The sequence below is a fragment of the Gossypium hirsutum genome, chromosome D09 (genome assembly GCF_007990345.1).
Source record: "Gossypium hirsutum isolate 1008001.06 chromosome D09, Gossypium_hirsutum_v2.1, whole genome shotgun sequence".
Lineage (NCBI taxonomy): Eukaryota > Viridiplantae > Streptophyta > Magnoliopsida > Malvales > Malvaceae > Gossypium > Gossypium hirsutum.
Genome location: NC_053445.1, coordinates 41,675,061 through 41,691,776, shown reverse-complemented (window position 1 = coordinate 41,691,776; position 16,716 = coordinate 41,675,061). Strand labels below are relative to the sequence as shown.

At 35.2% G+C, this 16,716-nt stretch overlaps 5 protein-coding genes and 1 long non-coding RNA gene across 6 annotated transcripts; 3 read left to right on the top strand and 3 right to left on the bottom strand.

Annotated features, from left to right (window-relative positions):
• Nucleotides 1-3,329: 3,329 nt before the first annotated feature.
• LOC107891301 (uncharacterized) lies at nucleotides 3,330-4,642 on the bottom strand. Its single transcript, XM_016816052.2, has 2 exons — nucleotides 4,313-4,642; nucleotides 3,330-4,155 (listed from the first exon to the last, which is right to left on the bottom strand). Exon 2 carries the CDS (start codon nucleotides 4,045-4,047, stop codon nucleotides 3,736-3,738), a length of 312 nt encoding a protein of 103 aa, XP_016671541.1. The 5' UTR covers nucleotides 4,048-4,155; nucleotides 4,313-4,642; the 3' UTR covers nucleotides 3,330-3,735.
• On the top strand, nucleotides 4,382-5,100 carry LOC107891303 (uncharacterized). The gene is made up of 2 exons (XR_001682176.2): nucleotides 4,382-4,458; nucleotides 4,758-5,100. It is a non-coding gene; the product is annotated as an uncharacterized lncRNA (long non-coding RNA).
• Nucleotides 5,101-5,814: 714 nt separating this feature from the next.
• LOC107891304 (zinc finger AN1 and C2H2 domain-containing stress-associated protein 11) lies at nucleotides 5,815-8,375 on the top strand. The gene is given in 3 exon segments (XM_016816053.2): nucleotides 5,815-6,281; nucleotides 7,370-7,562; nucleotides 7,565-8,375. Coding segments are annotated over 3 exon segments (879 nt in total). The 5' UTR covers nucleotides 5,815-6,182; the 3' UTR covers nucleotides 8,152-8,375.
• A 115-nt stretch (nucleotides 8,376-8,490) lies between these two features.
• On the bottom strand, nucleotides 8,491-9,555 carry LOC121220897 (uncharacterized protein At3g50808). The gene is made up of 3 exons (XM_041100694.1): nucleotides 9,206-9,555; nucleotides 8,872-9,102; nucleotides 8,491-8,766 (listed from the first exon to the last, which is right to left on the bottom strand). The coding sequence occupies exons 1-3, from the start codon at nucleotides 9,389-9,391 to the stop codon at nucleotides 8,623-8,625; spliced, it is 561 nt and encodes a 186-aa protein (XP_040956628.1). The 5' UTR covers nucleotides 9,392-9,555; the 3' UTR covers nucleotides 8,491-8,622.
• A 1,320-nt stretch (nucleotides 9,556-10,875) lies between these two features.
• On the top strand, nucleotides 10,876-12,992 carry LOC107891306 (uncharacterized). Its single transcript, XM_016816056.2, has 3 exons — nucleotides 10,876-11,068; nucleotides 12,427-12,527; nucleotides 12,610-12,992. The coding sequence occupies exons 2-3, from the start codon at nucleotides 12,434-12,436 to the stop codon at nucleotides 12,753-12,755; spliced, it is 240 nt and encodes a 79-aa protein (XP_016671545.1). The 5' UTR covers nucleotides 10,876-11,068; nucleotides 12,427-12,433; the 3' UTR covers nucleotides 12,756-12,992.
• Nucleotides 12,993-13,455: 463 nt separating this feature from the next.
• Nucleotides 13,456-16,440, bottom strand: LOC107891305 (leucine-rich repeat receptor-like tyrosine-protein kinase PXC3). Its single transcript, XM_016816054.2, has 2 exons — nucleotides 14,109-16,440; nucleotides 13,456-14,020 (listed from the first exon to the last, which is right to left on the bottom strand). Exons 1-2 carry the CDS (start codon nucleotides 16,438-16,440, stop codon nucleotides 13,695-13,697), a joined length of 2,658 nt encoding a protein of 885 aa, XP_016671543.2. The 3' UTR covers nucleotides 13,456-13,694.
• Between the last annotated feature and the right edge of the window lie 276 nt (nucleotides 16,441-16,716).

Sequence of the window (16,716 nt, the reverse complement as noted above, 5' to 3'; positions counted from 1 at the left end):
GTGTAGAGAACTAAAGTGGAGAGCAACTTCGTTGATGTCGAGATAATCGTAGTCCACTGCACAAGGGAGAACTAAAATGGTGAGCATTTTCATTAATGGCGAGGAGATAACCATAGTCTGCTGCACAAGGGAGATCAAAAATGGCGAGTCACTTAATTGATAGTAGGGAGATAACCATAGTCCACTACATAGGGGAGCATTTGGGAGATTTACTTGTGTCTTTGTCTCGCATCCCTCGAGGTCACTTGAAGAGTACCATTAGAGCAAAGTAGGACTGAGTCCATTCCCTCGGCATCAAGGAGGGGGTAGCTCCTCGATTATTGTGATGAAGATACCTTTCGGTTGGAGCTTCATTTTGTTGGAAAAATCTAAGGAGAATTTGGCGAGCTTTCGCTCCCTTAATTTGTTATAGTTGACACATTGGAGAACAAGGGGCTTTAGGCCGTGACGATGAATTCTGGTGAGGTTGTCATTGGAATGCCTTGGGCATCTTTTTGGTGGTGTTGCAATAAAAACAACTCTGCGAAGTTAAGATTTTAAAGGTGCTCTTAGTTCCTTTCCATGCTTAATAAGCTTTAAACCTGAAGAGGTTGAGCAAGATGTCCCTAGAAGATGTGAATAAACCTAACGAAATGTCAAGAGGGGTCACTACTTTAGTGTCGTGCACTAGGGCTACTAGAAGTAGAGATTAGGTTGGGGCGGACCCCTCAATGGTAGCTGCGTAGAGGAGTAGATTCCATCAATGTGTAGCATATCCTGAAATAATATTGATAAGGACTTGTTGAGCCCACCTTTCAAGATATCATATGGCCACCACATAGTATTTAGTCCACAGTTAGTGGGATCACCAATCGCCGTAATTTTCTATTATTTGTGATATTTTTCGTTCTGTTATACTATTTATGTTATTAATTATTTTATTTAAATTTATATTTTATTCATTATTAATTTAGAAAATAATAAGAGAGAATGGAATTTTAATTTTAGCAACTTTTGTGATTGGATTTTGAAAATAGTACAGTTTTAACATTTTGACCATAACTTAGATTACTGACATTCATTTTAGGTTCATAATAAACCAGTTTGAAGAGAATTGAAAGATTTATCTAAAATTATTTCACAAAAGCCCAAAAATATTAGAAAGACATCTAAAAATGGCCTGAAAGTTTAACGCAAAAATAGTAAAAATAAAACCTAAAAAAAGTTCTTACTTATTTAATTAAGGTCATTTTTATATTTTCTCAATTATATTATTTTTGTCCTATAAATAAACGTGATTAAGTTAAAGATTAGAAGATTCAGACCTAGTCGTTATTAGTTTTATCTTGTTTTCTTTATTTTATAGCTTTCTAAACCCTTTTTTTTAGTTGAAGTAATATTCGAAGTTTGATTCTACAAGGTTGTGAGATCAAATTGCTTTTAATCTTTCTTTGATCCTTAGTATTTGCATGTTTTCTTGTTTAATCACAATTGTTCAGGTTTGTTAAACATTCGGCTGGTATTTGATAGCTTAGAATGATTGTTTTGTTAATAGATAACTAGTCGATCGATTAATTTCTAATATTTGTGAGCACTACATGATTATTTGTATAGTAAGAACATGCAATCTAACTTAAATAAACTTTGATAATGTGTTTGTTGGTTTGAATTGTGTCTCTTTCGTTCTTAAGGCTATTGGTAAATTAAATTCTTAACCGATCATTATAAGGTTGTTAGTCAATAAGAGAAGTAATTAAGGGTGATTGTATTAATTATTGAGAAGGTAAAAATAAATTAGGTTACTAGGCGATCATCGGTGACTATAACTAATTTATTAAAGAACATTGAAATTCATCCTTGCATTAATGATCAAACCCTTGAATCAATTGAATAATTTACTTTGACTAAAGTTTTCCTCATTGATTTCTTATATTTTGTTTTATTATTTATTTTTAACGCTAATTTACTTTTAATTTTAATTTTTAATTCTAAACTGCCTTATTTATTTTTATTTTACTTGTTTGTTAAAGATATAAAATTATTACCGGTGTCTGTGGATACAACACTACTTGTAATTTTCCACTAATTCATCTTTCAAGTAAGTTTTATTTTTGGTAGATTCGACAGTAGGTTTTATTTTTGGTAGATTCGACAATTGTACACAAATCCACCAAAAATAAATTCTACGTCTAAAAACAAAATATAAAAATCATAATATAAAGAGTAGGTCTATCCCATAGGGATTGGTTTGACAGTGTTCGAATTTCTCACAACCAGGACACTTGAGCAAGTTCATGCCCATGACTCTTGCAATCTTGCGTAAAATAAATAAAAGGGTTAAAGTAATACTAAATTAAATAAGTAAATAAAAATTGATTTCGAAATCAAATAAAATAAAATCCATCGATGAATATTCTATCCTCGGTTACAACATCAGTCTCAGTCTTAGAATTAATCACATATTATGGATGTTTTCCCGCTCACTACTAAGCTACTTATAATGATCAAGGATGTCTCAACCACCAATTTCCTTAATCTTAAATTAACTTTAGGAACCACCTAACAATAAACTTTTTCTGAAGGAATAACCTCAAAAGACACTTCCACAATTTGATCCGTCAACAGCGTTGCTAATTAAAAGAACCTAACTCTAATCAATGATGTAAACCGGACGAATCATTTAAATTAAACCACTTAAACTCATATGTCACCCAAGTGCAATCTCAATCCATCCACTTAAACCATTCATAATTGCAAAAACATAGAGTATATCCATGCATTTAGGTCTTTAAACATGAGGAGTACTGTATCTGCAGGAAAATAATTTTATTCAAAGTTCTCTCAACCATTCCTAAACTTAAAACAGATTCATCAGCGTTACATAACATTGAGTGCAAGGGTAGAAATCCTGCCCGAGTTTTTCCCTATATTAGGTAGCAATGAAAGTAAAGCATAAAAAGGGAAAGGTTAAGCTTGTGCGGGTAAGCTATGATTGCAAATGTAGCAGTGAAAGCAAAGCTTAAAAACATGACAGATTGCTAAAGGTAATCACTTGTCCTTTGATCAATCAAGCTTTGGACATTGCTTGATCGGATGAACATGTTTTACATGATGCTTTTAGTATCATTTTGTTTCTTTATGAAAAAGTAGCAACGGTAAGTTTTCATGGTCGGATCTCATAAAATCTTGTGAAATATTAGCTTTTGGAAAAGCAACATTGAGTTTTAAATTCAAAAGGCTGTAATTGCTAGAGTATATGATATGCTTTTTCAGATGGTGGCCACCTTTGTGCCTTGCTGTTGCAATGCCTTTTGACCACTGTAGATATGGTAGGAAGCATGCACGCATGATTTCCGGGCTAAAAATTTATTCTAAAGTTGCCAACATATAGCACATATGAAAAATGTCATTGATGGCTTTTTGGTAGGATGGTTGAGAGGGACCTAATATCTTGAGTTAAGACCTAACCTCTCTACCACTTTAGCTAAGAAAAACATGTAAATAAATCACAGGGGTAACTAAACTGGTAACACGCATGATTTAAGTTTCCATTAAAAGCACTCTCCTGTGATGCTGCCATGGTAAAGAATACAGTAACAACTTGTTGTTAGACACTGCCAAGAGAGTTCCCCTTTATCTGTTCATGCTAATACACTGTTATAGTGTTCTCAGTACAACAGTTCCACATCATATAGTTGAAGTAATCAATAATAACTCTTACACTTGCATCAAATCATTTCATGTATGTATAAATCTTCATTTCTTTTCCTCTTCTCTTGCTGGCTTTGGTTCTTCTTTGGGAGGTGGAACTACAGCGGGGACTCCACCATCAATGCAACTTCTGCACTTGTTTTCTATCCATCCTTCAATGTCGTTCTCCCCATTTCCACCGAAATGCCTTCCACCACATAGCCGAGCAATGATCCCTGCAATAACACCTATGATAGTTATGGCTGCCAGCACTACGATCAGTGTTTCGATGGATCGATGCGAATAGCGACTTGGTTCCCTCACTGTGGGTGGCACCTCAACTACCGGTACATATTGATTGTTTGAACCTGCTTCCATATCTACGATGACAATGGAAACTGAACTAAATGCTCATACACTTTGTATTTCTATTTTGGTTACTGAATAACGGTATAAGACTGAACTCAAGGACCACTCACGGAAGGCCTGCATACATGTAAGTAAAAGGGAAAAAAAGAGATAGATAATTGAGAGTAAAGAAGGGTGAAAAGGTGAGCAGACTATGAAACATAATTGAGAGTAAAGAAGGGTGAAAAGGTGAGCAGACTATGAAACCAAGAAAGCAAATGAAGTAGCAGATTACCAAGGCTTAAAAAACAGTTGAGAGGAGGAGGAGGAGGAGGAAAGAGAGAGCAGTGATGTTTGTTGGGTTGGAAGAGAGAAGGAACACTATATTTGAAGGTGGGAAAGACGGAAATAGGATAGGATTCCAGAAATAAATAGAAAAAGGTATTTGCAGTCTCAATTTTGGGCACATTGGATCTTCTTTGCTGTGATTATTTCTCGTCCAGCTTTTCATTACTTTTTATCTGCTGTGTATATTATTCTATTTAAATTGTAGTGTTTTTGTGTTCCCAATTTGTTGCTATTGGTATCACATGTGAATGTTAAAGAATGAGAGTCCCAAGATGAAATGCGCAAGTAGTTTAGGTTATTGAGAGTTTCCTAGTTATTAGCTATTTTGTTGTGTCTTGTAGAAGTAGGGAACTTGACAATATTAATAATAATATTTGGGTCTCGGTGTTTAGGGTTCCCCCTGGTCCTGAGCCCACTCATCAGTTGTGTAGTTTGTCAAAATGCACAAAGACAAAGACAGGCATAAAGCAGGTAAAAGAGTCACTTGACCCGATGCCTTCGCCTCAGCCAGCCTGACCACATCATGCGTTAATGCAGAGAGGGAAAGGGAAAAAAGAAATCAATGACGTTATCTGGATTGGTAACTTTAAGAAAGGATTAGAAATCAAATAACAATGTCGAATCACTTGATAGAAAAAAAAAATACTAATCTATTTAAGCAGTTTGTGCAATTCTCCTTTTTAATAATTGTAACTGGTTGAAGTAATCCGATTCAATTATATTCTTTATCTATTATCAAATTTATGGATGGTGGATTAAATGGATAAGTTTTTTTTTTTTATCATTTAATGACTGCTGTAGTCTTGACTGAGTTGTCTATGGATCGGGGTTTGGACTCTAATAAAATTTTAGGTCCGATTGATAGGTTCAACCTAAAAAAATGAGCCTAATTTTTTGTCCAAGCTTGGCTCGGATAAAACATAAAAAATAATAAAATAAATATTTCCCAACAAATTGAATTTTTTTTATAAAAAAAAGTCTTTATACTTAAATAACACTAATATAGGTGTAATTTAACAAACAAATGCCTTCAAAATAGTAGTAAAATTAACAATAAAACGAGAGTTATACAATATCTAAATAATAACAACAAAATAGTGAAATGATAGCAAAACAGTGAAAAAACAACAACAAAACAACGGAGTTTCTTTTTGCAAATTTGGGCCGAGCCAAACCTTAGCAAAAAAAACCTCACCCGAGACCGAAAAACGGGTATTATTTTTTGTTCGAACCTATTTTTTAAGTTTATATATTTTTTAAATCCTCTCACTTTTAAAACGGGTCTTTGGGTTGAACCACCTGACTTGACTCATGGACAAGTCTATGGAGTATATTCCCTCTCAAGTGTGAAGGAGTGGATTGGAATGTTGTTATTTAAATCAAATTGGGCCTATGGCATGTTGATTCCAATAAATAGCTTTCTCCATTTTGGAAATGGGCTAAGCTGGTCACTGCCCAAAACATATATTCATACATCAGAAGTAATGAGATCATATGCGGCGGACGTGAAGGCTTAGGCGGCCTAAAGAAACAAAATCCGACCGCCCATGTTTGTTTTACATTCCTAGTCCTACTTTCTTTTTTGACTTGGAAAAAGAATACGAGACGAAGCTTCGACGACTTTTTTGTTTTGCTTTCGATTCCGCTTTCTGAATACGCGGAATTTGGAAGATTTTCCGACGGCCGACGGGATCCTCGCGGCAAATCTCGGGAAACCCAAAAAGAAACCAAAACTTAATTCTTCTTCTAATCTTATCCCCATATATACTAATACTATATTTTTGCAGTTTGATTCAGCTGGGGGTAATTGAATTAGAATGGGAACTCCCCAATTCCCTGATCTTGGAAAGCATTGCTCCGTCGAAGATTGTAAACAGATCGACTTCTTGCCTTTCACTTGCGATCGTTGCCACCTGGTATTCCTTTTCTTCTTTCTTTTTCTATCTCTTGGACCTTGCTTTACCTTCATATCACTGCATTTCAATTCATCCCCCCCCTTTTTTTCCCAATATTTATATTAATTGATTCCTTTTGATATGTTCCTGTTAGCTTCCATATCTTGTTCTTTTGAACCCATTGCAGCTTTATACTTTAGATTTATATTGGCAATCTCCCTGTGTGTTTCCTATGGACCCAAAAAATAAAATCAGTACATAAGGATTTATACGTTATACTGCCTATATGTGTTAGAGTGTATTAGATTTAGATAATTCGCACACAATTTAGGCTATTTCTGGTTGTGATTTTATTTGGTTTTGACTTAAGTTTCTGAAAAGGTAAAGCTAAATGAAATTGATTGACCATGTGAAAATTACTGGAATGAAACTCGGAATTTGATCCAAGTTTACAGTGTCCTGTTATTTACATTTAAGTAAAAAACTCAGCATTTAACTTCCAATTCCTATACAATGCTAAGTTGATAGAATCAATTCTAATCTTATAAAGAGTATGCAATCACAGGGAAACAGTTTTTCTAATTAGCTCCAGCAATCTGCCCTTGTTCTGCTTGGTCCGACTGAAAATCCTGCTGTTTCTTTCCCTCCAAAGTAAATCACTGTATTCCATTTAATACGTGGGACGGTTATGCCAATTCAAGAAATTTATCTTTTTATATCTAAATCGTCAAAAATATCATTTACTTTGAGTAGCAAAAGCAAGAATCATCTGCAATTAGTCTAACTAGTAACTAATATTGGTTCAGTATCCAATCTAATCATTTTCGATGATGGATAAGCTATTATAATTATTTGTTGGCTAAGATTAGCTGAGAACTGGAGTGCTCTTCTATTGCAACTCTGCTTGAGATATTGCTCTGTAGTTTCTTTTGTTTTGTTCCTGGAACAAGCAAAACTTCCAAGGGATTCATATCAACCAAAAGCTTGGATCTTGTTTTGAATGATTTTCTGTGTAATGGATTGTTGATTTCCAGCCAATTATTTTTTAAAATCTTTTAAGTGAAGTTTCTCTTTTTCATTCTTGTAAAATGTGAAAAATCTTTCAACAGGTATATTGCCTGGAACATAGAAGCTACATTAAACATCACTGTCCAAAAGCTGATAAAAAAGACGTTACCGTTGTCATTTGTCCGTTATGTGCTAAAGGAGTTCGCCTGATTCCAGATGAAGATCCAAACATCACCTGGGAAATGCATGTTAATACTGAATGTGATCCTTCAAATTATGACAAAGTCACAAAGAAGAAAAATGTCCAGTTCCAGGCTGCAGGGAAGTTTTAACATTCTCAAACACAATCAAATGTAGGGACTGTACTCTAGACCACTGCTTAAAGCACCGTTTTGGGCCAGATCACAAATGTCCCGGACCTAAGAAATCCGACCCAGGTTTTCCATTTATGGGTCTTTTAAGCAGGAGTAGAAAAGAATCGAAAACCAACCAATCTCCTGCAACATCTTCATCCAAGTGGGCTACAAGTTTTCTTAATGCAGCTTCTACTGTTCGAGCCTCAGCTGAAGCAGGTATGACCAAATTGGGCAGTGAAATAAGTCAAAAGTTGCAAATTGCAAGGGACGGAGTTGGGCTGAGCAGCAGCGGTGGCGGCAGCAATGGGAATGCAGGGCAAGTAGAGGAGTGCCCACAATGTGGAGCGAAGTTTTCCTCAGTTACAACATTGGTGGACCATGTGGAGAAGGTACATGAAAGGAACAACCAATCTCGAGTTTTTAAGATGTCGATCGATGTCTGCCCCAAGTGTAGTAAAGGGTTTCGTGATCCAGTTGCGCTTGTAGAGCATGTTGAAAGGGATCACGGTGGCACTTCGAAAGCTTAAGGATGGTTCGACTGCAAACTGTAAACAGCATATTGCTGGAGATGTAATTGTATCATCTTGTGTTGCTTGAATTTTTTATACCTCAAAATTAAATGGAAACTGGTAAGCTGCTCTTGAGAACTCAACTTCAGGTCAAATGATTTTTCAACTTTCAATTAGTTTGTTTCATGTAACCTTAAAACTTTAAGGTTAATTATAATTTTTTATGGGAATACATTAAGTAATCTGCTTGTTCATATCCAATGTGATTCATATTAAAATTGTACAATAATCCTACGAGTATACATGAGCAAAAAACATTAAGATTGTAACGTTTAGCTAAATATTTGGACTTGATGTGCATGGTATTGAGTATATTGATACAAATAATTTTGATTTCAATAGTAAACCCTATAAAATAAATATTTCTATATCTTTGCCCTAAAGTCTTGACTGGTTTCACATTAAAAGAATCTAAGAGAAAAAAAGGGTCTAAAAGAAGGGAGACCTTAGAGGCGTCCCTTTTCTCATTCTTTTCCTAAAAGAATTAGGGTCCACTCGAAGAAGCCGAGTTGTTGAAATTGAAATACCAACCTCTTCCTTCTCTGTTTCTTCCACTTCTATCTCACTCTGGACCTATAAAAATATTACCGAAAACAAATGTTGTTATTTTCCCATGATTAGAAAATTCGTTCACAATTCAACAGAAAAAAAAAGAAAAGAAAAGGGTTCTCTTCTCACTTTGCATTCAATAGAACAAAACTTGGAACTGTAGCATTGAAGTTCGTGGCCACAAACTTCACATTTATCAACTTTTCGACCATTCATGCGATTTACGTGATCGTTCCTTCCTTTTCTATTAATATAAACCAGCTTTGAAGAATTGCAAGTATAAGGTTGGATATCTGAAACGTCCATTAATTTCCTTATGCTCTTAACCCTAAGTCCCACTCTGCTTGAAGATTTGTAAACCTTTCAAAAAAAAACCCCGAAAATATAATGCTAATACCGTGCATGTTATGCAATAATGATAAGCATTCTTCTTAAATCAACAAAAAAAAAAAAGATTACTTACTCGGAGACTTTGATGGCCAACATGTTTATGAGGGTGGTATAAGCAATCTTCACAGAAAGCAGATCCCATGCAATCCCTACAAAAGAAACTACACGGTTTTGCACTATTACATTCACATGAACTGTAAAATTTAGTTCGCAACAAAGGTTTCAGCCATGGCAATTTACTCAACAAGTCTCCTTCCATTGTTATTTCCCCCTTCAGTTATGTTGGATATATAGAGGGTTTCTTTCTTTTAATGTTGCCTAGCGCATATATATGCATTCAAACAGGTAGGAAGTAGGCTAAGACTTACACTACTAATCTCATCAACTTGTTCTTTACTCTCATTAATGAAACCTATTCGTTAGACTGAGTAAATTCGATTTGAATTGGGCCTGAGTATTGAGTCAATTTTGGTCTAATTTTGAATCACATCTTTCTACTTTACAAAAAATTAATAAATTAGTCCCTCTATTTTAATTTTCTGAATTTGGTGTTCATAGAAGTTAACCTAGTTGCTCGTAAATCACAAACTGATCATTTTGCTAATTTGTTGTATATAAATTATTCAACTGATTAATTCTATTAATTCTTCGCATATAAATTAATTTTATTAATTTTGTTTTAGCTATGAATCTCATATTTCATAAGTTATGTTATAAAAAAATATAAATTATTTTTTATAAAATTATAAAAAGTCATTGCTTCCTCATTTTGTAAATTAAACTTATAAAATCAGGATAAATAAGTGGTATTAGATCAGTGTTGGATAATAGAAATAGTAATTTATAAGTTTATATAAAATGTAAAATATTTTTTTAATATTTTTTATAAATTTTATAAGTTTTTAAAATTTTTTTGAATTTTTTTAATAAATTTATATGATTTTTATTGGAAAATGAAATATTAATCGGCTGCGTTGCCATTTGATTGGTTTGTCAGTTAATTTTAACAGTCAACGTAATTAAATACAAAAATCATTAATGGAAGGATTTAATTGATATTTTAATTAATAAATGCGAATTAAGTTAAAAAACTTAGTTGATTTTCAAATATTTTGTTAGCAACTTTTTATATCTATAATCCTTAAGTTTTTATCAAACATAATGATAGATAATAATTATAAAAAACTTTTTTCCCTTGGCAACTTTTATGCTTTCAGAAAAATGCATAATAATAATTTAGTTATCAATGTTGATATATTTTGTAAATCTTATTCATATTTTTTTATTTAAATTTGACTATTAGTATTTCAAAAAAAATTAAATTAATTTTATTTAATAAAAATATTAACAGAAATATTAATTTTTAACAATATTTGCGTGATAATCCATATAACCTGTGTGACAATCCATATTATTTATCTTATGTTCACATCAAATAATTTAAAAATAAAAAAACATTTAAAATTTTATAAAAAGCTCATAATAAATCAAAATAATGAACATAAAATAAAAGTGAATTATCATATAAGATTTCATGTTTAAAAATTTAATGTTTTAATTAATATTTTTATTAAAAAAATTTAGTTCTTTTTCGAAAATTTGATTATAATTAAATACTAAAACATAAGAATCAAATTGATGTAAACTTAAATACTAAATTTGATATTACGTTCAAAATTATAATTAATTTTACTTTAAAAAATTTGGTGAAATTTTACTTAAATTGTTGTTCCCAATTTTTTTCCACTAAATTCCGCTAGAACCTTCTTGAACCGTCGGATTGAAAAAAAAGAATGTAGCCCTTGGATCTAAATGGTATAAATTAAACCTCCGTGTGCTCAGCTATTGCTTACCGAAATTGGTGTTCCTTCTAGCCGATCCGTTCTCTTCACCTCGACTTTTCTGCATCTCCTTGACCCCCGACCCAGCAGTCCAGGTTTGTCCCATCCCTTCTCGTAACGGCAATGAAACACCTTTTTCGCTTTTGTTTTAGATTTGTGGGTTTGATTTCACGTCTTTGATGATGCTTCGGTTCTATTCGGCTTTGTTTAATTCATTTTGAGTTTGTTATTAAAAAGAAAAAGAAATGATTGCTTTCTTGGCATTATTATTGATTTTGGGTAGGATTTTCTTTTTATGTTTTGGGTTTGCATGGATGTGATTCGGATTGGATCGAATAAGGCCAGAAGATTAGTATTTTGGGTCTAACTGATTGTTCGTGTTCTGAATTTCATTTTGGAGGTTCGGTTTTTCTTTTTTGGGTTTCTTGTTTTGGTTCCTCTTTAAAAAAGGAGCAGGAATGGGATTGCTAAAGGTTCGGTTAGGTAATTAGGGTTTCATGTAGGAGTGAGTTTCACTGTTAGAATTGATTGGATCATACTATGTGGAGAGCAATAGAAATTGTTTTATAATAGATTCTATAAAGCTCCTAATCTGATAAGAGCCAACGCTCCTATTTCGATGAGGACTACCACGGATGCCGTAACTTAAACTTGGAAACCATCTGAGCGAACTGTATTAGAAACTTTAAAATTCTAGCAAATGAGATTTACTAATACTCAGAAAATATTCTGCAACTTCAACTTAAAAGACATGTGAAATGGTGATTTAAAGTGGAAAAGATAACTAAGAATGACTACTCAAATCCCACTCTCTGAAGTGATAAAATTCTTTATAATAATGCCTACTTAAGCACCAAACCTAGCATGCTTCTGAAGGCTGGTAGAGGTTGCTGCCAGTCTGCTCCTTTACGGGGTAACTTGACTATCTTTGCAAGGATCCAACCTAAGATTTTTTCTTCTGAATCAAAACTTGTTGAAATTAACTATAAATTGAATAATTGATTGGAGGTTTTGTAGCTCACCATATATCATAGTGCCCTTCCTGAACTTGAGTTTTGCTATTTCGTAAGTTGTGATTAGAGGTTGGTTGCTATAGCTGTGTATGATATGTGGAATTAGATATAAAAGATTACAATTAATATGTTTGAGAGACCTAGTTGTCACATTTTTCAGTTGATCCGGATGGCTCTGTTTATCGGACAAATAATGCTGTGACTAGTTATCTTTCATAAATTTGTTGGTTCTATATAATTGGGGTGTTAAAACCTTTTATCATTCAGTTATATGCATAGGAACTTGGGTAAGCTAGTCAGTTGTTTGTTGCTACTTAAATTTTAGTCTAAAGGCATTAAACTAGGACTACAGTATTGGGCAATAAGTTTTGTTACATACAACAGTTGCAAGTTGCAACTTTTACTTATTCTTTTCACGGCTTATTGTCTTACCATCGCAGCTTGAAAATGGCAGCAAAATATATTATTGGTTCTGTTGCGGCATCATTTGCTGTTGCTTATGTAGCTGATAAACTTGTTGCTGATGAGAAGATTTTTGGAGGTAGGCTGTTTACTTTTTGCAGATTTTGTTATTGGCTATTTCTTTTCCAGGGTTTTAATGATTGCTTTCTGCTCTAACGCAGGGACTACACCCAACACTGTTTCCAACAAGGAATGGTGGGAAGAAACTGACAAGAAATTTCAGGCATGGCCACGCACTGCCGGTCCACCTGTGGTGATGAATCCCATCAGCCGCCAGAATTTCATTGTTAAGTCGGGTTCTGAATGACACGTAATATTTGCTTGTATTTTAGTCAAAGTTTCAGTTTGATTCTACATTCGCTGTGAAGAAATTGTTGTATTAGACTTGGGTTAATCCGGCTTTGCATTTAAGAGTAGTTCTTGGTTCCTAAATATGTCTGTACTCTTTTAAAAGGTCAAAATTCGGTCAGATCGACCAGATGTTGTCAATCGTACAAGATCTTAATAAACATCTGCAAAGCAGTACCAAACTTTTGTTTTGGCACTCCGGGTTTCATTGACAAAACAAATTTTAATGGTGCAAATAAAAAATGACATCTGGCCTCGTATAATCAAATGCTTGGAGTGTGGTTACAGGAAAAAATCATTTGCAGTTTGGTTTGCATTAATGAAGGTGTGTGGGATCACTCCTTAATATATAGTCAATGAATGAATACAAATGGGTTGTTTCGGATTCTCATCTATCATCAGTTCCAACTCTCCCAATTGTTTTTGGACACAAATTGTAGTTGTCTGAGTAGATCGAGGTGGACAACCCAACGGCTGGGTTGTTTATTACTTTACTGTTTATAATATTAAGTTGTACAACACTTACGAGTTGGTTTGATCCGAACTTAAGTCACTCCCTGCATTATGTCTCAACTGTTTGGTGTTTTGACAGAGAGCATATTGCAATGCGACAATCAGAGGATGTTGATTTGATAATTTAGTATACGAGTGAAACTCCGTTAAAGAAAAGAAAATCATATCTAGCAAGTTCGGAAACCAAAAACTTTGGATATTACAATCGAAGGCATCTTAAGGTAGGTTGTTCTTGTTTGAGCCGCCCTCCTGCCACCCCCTTCGCCCACTTGTTTAGATAAATGAATTACTCAAAATGGAGTTGGTTGGGACATACATATCCAAGCCTCAATATGGATATATTCCCGTCTTAAATGGCTGAGAAAGCAGATAAGATAATTGTGGATCAATTTTGCCTTATTTCTTGGAGCATTTCCACTACCTTCTTCATCTTGGGTCGTTTTGCAGGTGTGGTGTCAGTGCAGAGTAAAGCTACCTTCAAAGCTGCAAGCATTTCTCTCCTCCACCCAAAGGAAACCGTGCTAAGCCTTGCATCAAGTATCTGCTCAGGGGTCTCCCCTCTTGCTCGAGCACCATGAACCCATTTTACTAAGTCTACTCCTTCCCCAAAATCCTCATCCACTGGAAATCGTGTGGTGAGGATCTCAAGCAACACCACACCATAGCTATACACATTTCCAGGAGCGGTGACTTGCATTGTATATGCGTATTCTGGACGAAAAATAAAAACAGATAAACAAATTCAAAATTACATAAAAATGGCGACAAGGAAACAGGATAATACAGTAACTTAATTTACCTGGGGGAATGTAGCCGAAGGAACCAGCAACAGCGCTGATACTTGCAGTACCTTTGGATGGATCTAAGAGCTTTGATATTTCGATCTCCCCAACCAATGGCTTAAAGTCCGCATCTAAAAGTACATTGCTCGAAGATATATCAAGGTGGATAACTGCCACATGATGGAGAAAAGCCAATCCTTCTGCTACTCCAATGGCTATTGATAGTCTTCTGGGCCAGTCTGGCTGATACTCTGACTGCTGCGACGATTCGTGAAGAAGTTGTGCAAGTGTGCCATTTGGTAAATAATGATGTAACAGAAGAGCGACATCTTCATAGATGACGAAACCGATAGGATGTACGAGATTATCATGACAAAGCTTGCTTAGTCTTTCCAGCTCCCTAATCATCTTGTTTTGATGATGAACTATGGTCCTATCCATCGACTTCAGTTTCTTTACTGACAAAATCAATCCGGAAGGCATAACTGCCTTGTAACTGGTGCTGAAAGTCCCATTGTTGATTTTGTTTGAATCCTTTAAAGTGGCTTTGACTACAGCATCTAGATCTACAGCCTGCCTGAGATTCTCGACAAACACAGTCCCTGCTATGATGGTTGGCTGGTCACTGGTTTCTTCATCTTCAATCTCTACGCTTCTTGCGGCCTTCTCTTGTCTCTCCCTCATCATAAACAGGACCACCACTACACTGACTGATACAAACACAGCTAGACCTGAACCGATAACAGCTAGTATGATCCTGTAAGAGACAGTATGGTGGTAGTCCGCGGGATCAGAGTTTGCACATGTGAAGCTCAATGGCTCCCCACAAAGCCCTTTATTTGCTTGAAAGCTTGAATCCGGACTTTTCTGGAATGGTACGAATGTCGGGATCGGACCAGTGAGAAAATTATTTGAGAAATTGACTTCTATCAAGCTCAACATGCCTTTAAATGCTGGTGGAATATTACCAGTAAGCTGATTACTGGAGACATCCAGAGAGACCAACTTATCTAGTTTCCCTAATTCCGATGGCAATTGACCATGGAGACGATTGAAGCTCAAATTTAGAGCTATCTGCAAGTTGCGAATACGACCGATCTCAGGAGGAATACTTCCAGTGAAAAAGTTGTTGCCAAGCTGCAAATGAAGCAGTTTCACACAATTCCCAATCTCATGAGGTATTTCCCCTTTGAATGAGTTCTGATCCAAGAGCAAGTATTGCAATCTTGTCATATTACAAATTTTATTTGGTATAGTACCATTAAACTGGTTCTCGCTTAAATCAAGCTTGTTAAGATTCTTGCACCCCAGAATTGATCTCGGAATATCCCCAGACAGACTGTTTCCAGAAAGAATCAACTCTTGAAAATTCATAAGTCGTCCAATCTCCGGCGGAATTATTCCTGTAAATCCATTGTAGGCCAAGTTTAGGAGTGTAAGATTAGTACACAGCGCAAACTCCGAGACAATTTCACCAGAGAGGTTGTTGTTATCTGCCTCAAAGTATGTGAGGCTAGTGTCATTTCCAATGGTCCTGGGAATGGTGCCAACAAGTTTATTATTCCCAATACGAACACTAGAAAGGCCTCTGCAATTACCAACTTCTTCAGGAAGCTCACCAGTAAGTCCATTCTGGGTGAGAACCAAAATTTCAAGCTTCCCCATGGCAAATATGCTTTTTGGTATTGACCCATCAAGCTGGTTTGAATGAAGGTTTAGCAACACCAGTTCAGAAACCAAACCTAGATTATCAGGAATCTTACCAACTAACTGGTTCTCATAGGCTGTAAAAACTCTCAAATTGGTCAAACGGCCAACCCAATGGGGAATAGAACCATTCCATCTATTGCTAGAAATCTGAAAATCCTGCAACTTTGCTAGCATCTCAAGTTCTTGAGGTATCTCTCCTACAAGAAAGTTGTTTGACAAGTTCAATGATCTAAGGTTTCTAAGGCCACCCAACTCCACTGGAATAGAACCTTCAAACTTATTCAATGACAGATCCAGATATTCAAGCTCAGATAAATTCCCAAAAGCTGAAGGAATCCGTCCATTGAAGTTATTATAAGAAAGGTCAAGCTCCTTCAATGCTTTAAGATTAGAGATGAGAGGAACATTACCTCTAAGCATACGCCTAGAAAGATCCAGTCTTTCAACAAGGGAATGGTTCAAGCCACAACGAATACCTTCCCAGCGGCAGTAATCTGTTTGGTTATCACCCCAACCTGCTACACCCCCAAGCTCTTCCTTAATGGCTAACAATGTAGCTTGGTCATTGAGCTGAGCCTCCCCAAGAAATGATTTCGATAGAAACCAAACAAGCAAAAATGACAAGTACAAATATGCCATTATTTGAGCTTTATCTTTTTATCAAATGAAAATTCAACAACAAATACAATCACTTGCTGATTAGAACCCACATTACGTTTTCCCTTCAATTTTGGCTCCAAATCTCAAATTTTAGACGAAGAAGCTGTGAGGTTGGAGCTAAAGACAGCAACTTTCATATGGATGAAAAACATCACAGCTTACAAAAAGAAGGGAGATAAAGCTGGAGATTGAAAACCTAAATAAAAGATGAAAGTTTTTTTTGCAGGAAATCCCAGTAGAGATAGTATCAGAATC